The sequence below is a fragment of the Myotis davidii genome, unplaced genomic scaffold, assembly GCF_000327345.1.
Source record: "Myotis davidii unplaced genomic scaffold, ASM32734v1 scaffold1300, whole genome shotgun sequence".
Classification (NCBI taxonomy): domain Eukaryota; kingdom Metazoa; phylum Chordata; class Mammalia; order Chiroptera; family Vespertilionidae; genus Myotis; species Myotis davidii.
In genome coordinates this window covers 46366-56057 of record NW_006292237.1, presented here as the reverse complement: position 1 = coordinate 56057, position 9692 = coordinate 46366, and the positions used below count along the sequence as shown (strand labels likewise).

General features: G+C 53.7%; 2 protein-coding genes across 2 annotated transcripts in view; both read left to right on the top strand.

The window, feature by feature from the left end:
• Positions 1–5094, top strand: part of LOC102770679 (interleukin-37) — a 6501-nt gene extending 1407 nt beyond the window's left edge. Inside the window, exons 2-4 of the mRNA XM_015565288.1 lie at positions 883–1011; positions 2197–2259; positions 4916–5094. Of these exons, the coding sequence (XP_015420774.1) occupies positions 930–1011; positions 2197–2259; positions 4916–5094 (324 nt within the window). The 5' untranslated portion in view covers positions 883–929. The remainder of the gene's footprint in view (positions 1–882; positions 1012–2196; positions 2260–4915) is intronic.
• Positions 5095–5416: 322 nt separating this feature from the next.
• On the top strand, positions 5417–6404 carry LOC107183390 (interleukin-37-like). Its single transcript, XM_015565290.1, has 2 exons — positions 5417–5687; positions 5941–6404. The coding sequence occupies exons 1-2, from the start codon at positions 5502–5504 to the stop codon at positions 6187–6189; spliced, it is 435 nt and encodes a 144-aa protein (XP_015420776.1). The 5' UTR covers positions 5417–5501; the 3' UTR covers positions 6190–6404.
• Positions 6405–9692: the final 3288 nt, after the last annotated feature.

The window sequence follows — 9692 nt, the reverse complement described above, 5'->3', positions numbered from 1 at the left end:
TTCTGTAAAGGTTGGGACAGTCAGCATTCTAGGCTTTACTATCTCTCCTGGAATACTCATCTCTGCTGTGTAGCTGGAGAGCAGCCACAGATGACAAACAGACGCTGTGTTCCAATAAAACTTTATTTCAAAAACAAGAGTGGGCCCTGGATGGGGTGGTTAGAGTGTCACCCCAATATGCCAAGATTGCAGATTAGGTCCCAGTCAGGCCCATATAAGAATCAACCAATGAATGTATAAGTGGAACAACAACTCGATGTTTCTATCTCTCCCTTCCTCTCTCTCTCTCAAATCAATAAATAAAATTTTAAAAAATTAAAAACAAGCCCTGGCCGGTTTGGCTCAGTAGACAGAGTGTTGGCCTGCGGACTGAAGGGTCCCAGGTTCGATTCCGGTCAAGGGCATGTGCCTTGGTTGTGGCACATCCCCGGTGGCGGGTGTGCAGGAGGCAGCTGATCCATGTTTCTCTCTCATTGATGTTTCTGGCTCTCTATCCCTCTCCCTTCCTCTCTGTGAAAAATCAATAAAAAATTAAAAAAATAATTAAAAACACAAGCAGGAGTGGGATGACTTGGCCTGTGGACTATAGTTTGCCAGCCCTGGAATTAGAGCAGTGCAGTTTGAACTTTCTATGTCATTTTTATAAAATGTTGCCAAGATCCATAAAAACAGTATTGTGACCACAGGTTGGAAAGCGTCACTTTGTAGGGGCAGAAAGCGAAGGAGCGCTGGAGGGAAGAGCATGGTCGGCCCGGCACGGCCGCCCTGACGCAGCCAACAGTTCCGGGCAGAGAGGGCGGCCGGTGGCAGGTGGCACACCCAGGGCATCGGCAAGGTGTCCTGGCCAGATGGGCCGTGACAGTGTCCATCCTGTTCCCTCAGGTCCTGCTCTTCATCCCAGGCTCAAGGCGTCAGCTCATCACCCGACGATGTCCTTTCAGGAGCAGAGCGCAGAAGCGCAGGTGGACTCTGCAGATGGGGAAGGGGCCGGAGCCCAGGGCAGCACAGAAGGTGAGGTGCTTGTGAGGGTTCTCCCTGCACCCCCCCCGCCCCCTCCAGAGGAGCCTGCACAGGCCCCTGCCTCCGGGACCCTGCATGGGGACGGAGCTTTGGGAATCTCCTTGGTAGGTGAATCCCAGGACAGAAATCCTCAAGGGGAGATGAAGCTTGGTCGCAGGCGACCGGGGCAGCCGATGGTAGATAAATGGGTCAACTTTACCAGGGGCTCGGGGAGTGATGTCCTGACTCGCCATCGGATGGTTTTGAACCCTCCACTCTCACCTCGTGCCCCTGCCTGCCCAGCCCAGCCCAGCCGAGGCGGGGCCTGTGTGGGGTCTCTGCGTCTGGCTGGGCAGTGACCCAGCGCTTCTGAGCACTCCCGGGAGGAAGCACTGGGCACTGGCTCAAGGGGGATATTGAAAGCAAAACGCTGACCCATGTGGCTGTCCAGTGCACGAGTGTGAGGAGGAAGGGCCTGGGACATGCCAGAGGCCACGTCCGAAACTGTGGACTCACACGTGGCCGTCACAGTTTGAAGCTAAAATCAGGACGTTGGTCTGGCAACTGTGGGTCCATTAAGGGTAACCACAGGGAGGTGGGGACCTGCCCGCTCCTGGAGCAGGGCTGCGGGTGGCTCCTGCGGCGGGGGAGTGGGCGCTGGGCAGACCTGGGCCTAGGAACTTGTACCAGCGACACTGAGCCGTGTCCTGGCGCTGCCTCTGTCATCAGTGCCCTCTGCTTCTCGGAAGCCTGGGGCTGTCCGAGCCAGGGACACATGGGGGCACATGGGGGCACATGGGGACATCCAGCTCTGGGCGGTGTGAGGCCTCAGCGGTGGCCCAGCGGTGGCAGAGCCGGGCTGTCAGGTCCTGCTCGCAGAGCACAGACTGGCTCTTCTGCAGCCCGTGAGCCCTGCGTCTGGTTCCCCCCAGGCGGGCCTCAGACTTGGGCCCCCACAGTCGTGGGTAAGGGAAGCTCTGCCCTGAGCTGTGCACGTGCGATGGCGGGCTCTGCACTCAGCTCCAGTTTACCTCCGTTCCCCAGCATTTTTGACCAGAAAAGTTATTTTTAATGTCGCCATTCAACCTTTTTAATGTTCTTAGTGCTTCTGAAAACACACACAGACAGGTAAGACATTAAATGGCTCCTGGTGCTCCTGGTCCCTGGAACACTCAACCTCACTGTCTCTCATTCCAGACCCAGCCCAAGATGCCCTGGAGCCCAGCCTGAGCCCCTCCTCTCTCAGCTTGGCCGCAGCAGGTACGGCCCCGGGGCCTGGACAGGGTGGGGTGGGGACGGTACCTCAGGGCCCTTTCAGGGGAGGGGGAGAACCAGAGACGGGGGACACCTATGGGTGCCAGGGTGGGGCTGACACTTCTCCTTTGTAGAAACACCTCTTAGTAAGACCAACAGGAAAGATGGGCTTTGGTTTCTGCAGAGAGAGGTCACACATACCTCTGAGTGGCTCAGGAGAAACAAGGCTTTGAGCCTGGGAACCATCCAGGTTCCTGACTGTTGCTGGCAACCGTGACTTCCCCACAGCGCCTGTGAAAACCAGGAACTGGGCAGGGGGGGCGTGGGGGACCCACACCATGGGTGCCCCAGACACACTGAGCTAGAACCTGTCCCACAATAACCCAGGAGAAATGCTAGCATCACCACATTCCAGGTGCAGACACTGAGGGGGAGGGGGGTTTCCTGCCCAGGTGCACAGGGTGTAAGCGACAGATGCTGGGATCGGAGGAACTACAACATCTGTCTGCCCAGTCAGGTTTCAGGCGCCCGCCCCCTCGCCCCCTGCCCAGGGCAGCGTCAGGAACCCGTGGCCCGAGTCCCAGCTCCACCGCAGGCCATGGGTGCACACCGAGCCTCGATTCCTCCTGGGGAAAGGGCCGTGAGCCCCACAGGAGATGAGGTGCCAGGACGGCCTCGCATCCCTGGGAGCCACACTGCTGCTGCCTCAGGGTTTGGTTGGGGTTGGCCCTGTGGGTGGAGGCGTCTGCTCCTGCTCCGCACTGTGCCCGTCTGGTGCCCCCGCCCACCCGGGGGCAGAGGTGCTCAGTGTGTGGTCCCTGGACCAGCAGCAGCAGCTCCTCCTGGAAATCTGGGGAATAAGGAGTTTCTGATTCCACATAGACTCTCGCATTAGAAACTCGGGGTCCGAGGCTCGGGAGTTTTCGCAGCCATCGGGTGACAGGTGCTCGGCAGGGAAGACACCAGCCCCTGGAACATGATGCTGGACCGAGGCCCCTGTAAGGACATCGGCAGGCTGGATTGGGGTCAGGAAAGGTGCGAGAGAGGACATGCACAGGCCTGAGCGGAGATGGGGGCCCTAGTCAGGCTGTGACAGGAGGGAACAGAAGTAAGAGGACAGATTTAGGAAATACAGGGTGGCCCCCAAAATGTATGCACACTTTAGCAGGGGATAGTTCATTTTGAAAATGATCTCTATCACTGCCTTTATTATTATTCAAAGTGTGTGCATGCATTTGTTGGGGTTACCCTATATTTCAGAGTTAAAAAGCACGATGTTAGTGCTAGAAATGCAACTTACAGAGCTTGTCTGGGTGTCACTCTGGACCAGTTGACTCAGAATCTCAGGGTGTGAGGCCCAGGCAGTCATGGTCTTAAAACATCACCCACAAGGTGGTCCAACGTGCAGCCAGGTGGCACTCACACCAGCAGCAGTGCCAGCCCCGGGGCTGATGGGAAGGCAGAGTTGTAGGTGAGGTTAATGTTTGAGAAGTTGGAAGGTGTAGAGTTTATCTGGTTTAATGATTCTGAATCAACCGCCTTCAGTCCCATGAACTCAGAATGTCTGGGCTGGGCCCAGAAAGCTCCTGGGAGATTCTAGTGTAAGCCGGGCTGTGACTCCCAGACCTCACGTGACCCACGGACCTCACGTGACCCCATATCATTGCAGTTACTTAGGGTCTGGCCCAGGCCACCTATCCTGTCATAAGCACCCTTGGGGCACTAGGCTGGGGCCCAGGAGGACTGTGCCAGGTCAGACAGGTACCTGCACACAGGACCTCCCAGTGCTGTAGGGAGATGAGACTGGGACACCAGCCCTGTGCCCACCCACCCCCCGCTGGGCCACTGTGGCCTCCCGCCTCCACCCATCAAGTGCCTGAGCCCCACAGAGGGCGGGCCGCCTGCGCAGTCAGAGGCCCAGTGGGGAGGGCGTCTGCTGGCAGGGCTGGCCTGAACCCTCTCTCAGGAGCCCTGCCCTGGCTGCGGCTGGTCCTGCCCTTTCAGGGAGGTTCTTCTAAGGCCAGGTTCAAGGCCTGCCGCTTTCTGACGGGCCTGCAGGGCCAGCTGGTCTCAGGATGCGGCCTCCTGTGCTTCCTGCCTCCACCTCGCACCCTCCACTGCCCCTCCATTGGCCTGGCCAGTGCCGGATGGGTTTCCCCCAGGCACTGCTGGGAGCATGGTGTCTCCGGAGAGGAGATAGTGCAGCAGAGGGGTTAAGAAGAATAATGATGAGCATAGTAATGATTGACAGCTCTCTGTCTGAGTTCTTTCCACACTCAGACGCCTGACTAAGGGTCGTTCGTTTGAGTAAGCATTTTAATCCTGCTAGCACACCTGCGAGGTAGGTGTGTTCTTACCCCCATTCTACACACGCGGACATGAGGTTTGGAGAGAATAGGGGCGTCTGCGATGTGCTAGAGCAGTAAGTCACAGAGCTTGGGGCTGAACCCACGTGTCAAAATTGGGAACTCACGTGCTCACACATGTGCTGAATCGCTGGTCTGGAGCAAGGCAGGGAGCCTGGGGTGGGGAGGTCTTCAGTGGGCTGATGTCCGAGCCCACAGGCAGGAGGAGGGCTGGGCTGGGACCTTCCTGTGGCCTAAGAAGGATTGAGTTTTCCATTTTCAATGTGAAGTGTTGACATCTGGTTATATTCATCTAGACCCAAGAGTGAAGTACTCAGAACCGCAGAAATTCAGCTTTCACGACCGGGACCACAAAGTATTGGTGCTGAACTGTGGGACCCTCATAGCAGTTCATAAAAAAGCCTTCACAAGCCCAGTGGGACCTTCCTGTGGCCTAAGAAGGATTGAGTTTTCCATTTTCAATGTGAAGTGTTGACATCTGGTTATATTCATCTAGACCCAAGAGTGAAGTACTCAGAACCGCAGAAATTCAGCTTTCACGACCGGGACCACAAAGTATTGGTGCTGAACTGTGGGACCCTCATAGCAGTTCATAAAAAAGCCTTCACAAGCCCAGGTGACTCTCTTCTCTCTCTCTCTCTCTCTCTCTCCTGTTTTCTGTCCCCCAAGTCCTTCCAGCTGGGACTCAGCTCAGGCTGTAGGGCACCTCCAGCTCTAAGCAGGGGGCAGGCAGTGGGTGGAGCAGCCCCGGGACTGCTGGGAATGCAGTGTGGAGTGGAGGGTCTGAGGGCACAAGATCTGAGGGGAGTCTCTCTGGTCTGTGGGGGAGGAGGAGGCTTGCACCCGAGTGAAGGAGCCTGCAGCCCCGCAGACAGAAGGCTCATGCCTGCTCTGAGGACCACCCTGCTTTTTGTGACTCTTTTCCCAGAGACCTTCTACGTCTTAGCCTCTACCCTGAGCTCAGAGGGTAACAAGGGAAACCCCGTCTTCCTGGCCGTCTCAGGAGGAAAGCTGTGTCTTTACTGTGAGATGGACAAGAAGAAAGGCCGGCCGACCCTCCAGCTGAAGGTGAGCGCTCGTTCCCACCCAGCGTCCTGTCCTCTCAGCCAACCCAAAGGGGAAGGCCAGGCCGGCAGTGCCCCTCGCCCCCCGCTATGCCTCTCCCCTGTTCCGGGGCCACAGGACCCCCTCCTCCCCGCCCCCCCCTCGGGAAAGCCGGCTAGAGAGCTGCTGGCCCTCCTTGGCTCTGAGCTCCAAGAGCCCACGCTGAGGTTTCCCTGGGCAGAGGCTGTGCTGCTGACCGCTCCCTTCTACCTCACAGAAGAAGGACATCTCCCAGCTGCATGCCTCAAACACAACAGATTTGAAGGGCTTCACCTTCTACAGGAAGAAGATGAGCAAGTGCTGGAACACACTGGAGTCGGCGGCCCACCAGGGCTGGTTCATCAGCACCTGCCATGTGAATGAGCATGTCAGAATGACAGACAAGCCTGGGACACAGGAGCTCGTCGACTTTGCGTTTGTGCCAGTCAGCAGCGCTCACACGGGCCCCAGTGAGGTCAGCGAGTAGGACACGAATCTCACAACTTTCTAGTTTTGCGTTCGGCTGCTCCGAAAGTAAAGACATAATACCGGAAATCAAATGCTTCACTTTAAGGAGACGGTAGGCCTTCACTGCTTCACAGTCAGATCTTCCTAATCTTTGTCATCTGCATTTTAAAGTCATTTCCAAGTAAGTTGCACTGAAAACCCACAAAAATTAAGCCTGTGGTGAAAAAAATGCACTAGTATTCATTCCATGCATTTATTGCTAAATACTTTCATGTAGTCAATAAAGATCTGAGTGTGTTACAAAATAAATGTGTCAGTCATATAAAAAACAAACTATTAAAAACTAATTTGCTGAAGGTACTAAGCCCAAAAGTTTACTTTAATGAATCAGCTAAATTTAATTTTGTCAAACTAGTTTTTGCGTTTACTTCACTATGAAATACCTTTAGTCATTAGATTTAGGCAGGTTAATATTAGAAGTGGGTAATAAATATACATGTACATATGCACTGAACTGGAAGGTAAATGTATTTCAAAGCGTGCGCTGTAGTAGAAAAGAACTTTGAAAAGCACGATTCCCTGCTTATGAAAGCGGTCCGCTCTGGGAACCCACAGAGCTCAGCTCTGCAGCCCCAGGTGTGGGCTCCCGAGGCGGTCACTCACACTCACTCATTGTCTCTCAGTGTCATGGCGCCCTCTGCTGGTCACAGAAGGCAGTGCAGACGGCTGCGCAGCTCCCCCAGGGACAGGTAGAAAAGGTGATTCAAGGTCTCTGGATGCCCTGGCAGCTGGGCCCTCTCTGCAGCAGGACCCATGAGGAGGTTCTTTAAGGGGTTTGCGATGAGCCAAACACTTTCATTTGTGAACCTAAGGTGAGCAAGGAGTGAGCAAGGAGGTGAGCAGCATCAGCTCATAACAGGTCTTGGGGTCTCACTACAGAGCTTTCGGGGTAGACAGTGTGGAGGGCTGTACTCAGGGGAGTGGTGTGAAGGAGAGGAAGGTGAACCGCCTGGAGCAGGGTGGACCGTTATGGGCGGACAGGAATCCAGGTGATGTGTGCCCCCGGGCCTCAGGTGGGGTGCCCTGTCTCCACCTGCCCTACACCTGTGAGACTGACCCTGTGGCCAGCTTCCAAGGTCTCTTAGTTGTGCTCAGGCTGAGGGAGATCAGAGAAAGGGGAGAGCTAGGTTAGCGTAGCCCCCTTGCTAGCTCCAGCCTTTTCCTACCCCGTCACAGCCCGCCCCCTGCCCTTCCTGTCTGGAGGAAGTGATGGACTTCAGCGTGGCAGCTGGTCCTTCTCCATCTCCCAGGATTTCTCTGGACCGGCCTGCACTTTCGCACATACTCCCTCACACCCTGCGAGTGCGCCTCTGTCCCTAGCCAGGGCACATGCGTAAGAGCTTGCACTTTGTTGCCTCAGCAATAGGGAGTCATTGAAGGTTTTAGAGAACAGTGCGAGAGCAGATGAGCATTCTGGAAAACTCTGTCTGGCTGAAGTGAGCAGTTTGGCCTGAGTCAGTGAGGGTTGGAGGCGAGTGAACCATTAACCGGCAGCAGGGGGAATCCAGGTGACACACAGTGGCCTGAGCCCCACAGCACCGGGTCTGGGGGTGAGGGATGTGGAGAAGCCGAGCCATCAGATGGGCATGCCAGCTGCACATGTTCCTTGGTACGTAACTTTAAAAAGCTGGAAATTCAATGTTTTGTTTTTGGGGTTTCAAAAACCAGTGTGATAAATGTGTCACATCGAAATGTGCTTTGCCCTGCCTCTCAGCCCCGCCCCATCCTCACAGGCTGGGAGGGCAGCTGGATCTTCAGCACGTGCTGTTCCTGAGTCTTTCTGGCCCCACAGTTCACTCTTAGACTAGTGTCCAATGTAAGCATGATGTGAGGCGCAAAGGTGAGCCATGTAGGGAATTTTAAATTTTCTGGTAGGCATATGAACAAAAGCACAAAGAAAGAATGAAACTTAAAATATACAAAGATCTCTTAAAACTCGTTCATATGAGAACAAACCACCCAACACTGGGCAAAAAAAAAATTGAACAAGACACTTCACCGAAGGAGATATGCCTGTGAAAAGATGCTCCACATCCTATGTCATCAGGAAAACACAAATGAAAAAGCAAGGGGATACCACTATGTACCTATCAGAATGGCCCAAATCCAGAATACTGACAGCACCAAATCCCGGTGAGGATGTGGAACAACAGGAACTATTGGTGGGGATGCAACACGTTATAGCCACGTTGGAGACAGTCTGGCAATTTGTTTTTAACAAAGTGAAACACAGTCGTGGCACATGCTACAGCAATGGCACTCCACACGAAAACTGCAAGTGAATCTTTATCGTAGCTTTATTAATCATGGCCCAAACCTGGAAGCCATCGAGCTGTCCTTCAGTAGGTGAATGAATATAAAGCTGATGCCCTCGCTTGGAGTAGGGGACATCTCTTACTCATGGAGGGAGAACCTGAGGAGGAAAGGCTTAGAGTTGTGACCCCTGAAAATACATCCTGCATATCAGATATTTACATTACGATTCATAACAGTAGCAAAATTACAGTTATGAAGTAGCAACGAAAATAATTTTATGGTTGGGGGTCACCACAACATGAGGAACTGTGTTAGGAAGGTTGAGAACCACTGGCTTAGACTTTGCTTGGTGTCTTCCAATAACCCTTCGAGATCCGCAGGAAGGACCCTGGAGGGAGGCGGGGAGTAAGTTGGGGTTTTGATCCCTGGTGATTTTCCTGTGGGATCACCCCAGGATGACTACTTTTCCTGATGAAGACCCCGTCTCCTATCTAGTGGTCCTCTCCACAGAGCTCTCTCTGATCTGGTAACCACTCTCCTCGTGTCCCCTCAGGCCTCCTGGTGCTAAGGGGAGTATCCTACTGTCACTAGCCTGGGTTCTGCCCTCTGCCTTGGGGCTTCCTTATACTTAGCCCACGTCTTTGTAAATGACTCCTGTATTGCACTTACCTCGAATTGCCAAGTTTGCATGTCATGTTTCTTGCTAGAGCTTGACTGACACAGCGTGCCGTCCAAGTTGGCTCAGACAGGCATGGAAGGCTTTATGTGGGAGAGATATCTCTTTCTTGCACGAAGTAAATGATCCCTGCTGACATCGTGTAACTATTAGATCAGCAACGCTGATCCTCTACCACTTCTGGACTTCCAATGATGTGATCTAAACACTGTTACTGTTTTATCCACTTTGAATTGGATTTTCCCAGCTTTTGAAGTGGAAAGTTACTTAACAGGTAGGTTCTTTTTAAAATATATTTTTATTGATTTTAAAGAGGAAGGGAGAGGATAGAGAGAGAGAAATATCAGTGATGAGAGAGAATCATTGATCGGCTGCCTCTAGCATGGTCCCTATTAGGGATCAAGCCCACAACCTGGGCATGTGCCCTTGACCAGGATCAAACCCGGGACACTTCAGTCCTCAGATGGACGGTCTAGCCACTGAGCCAAACTGGGTAGGGACACGTTTAGGTTTTTAATAGCTCTTGTGAA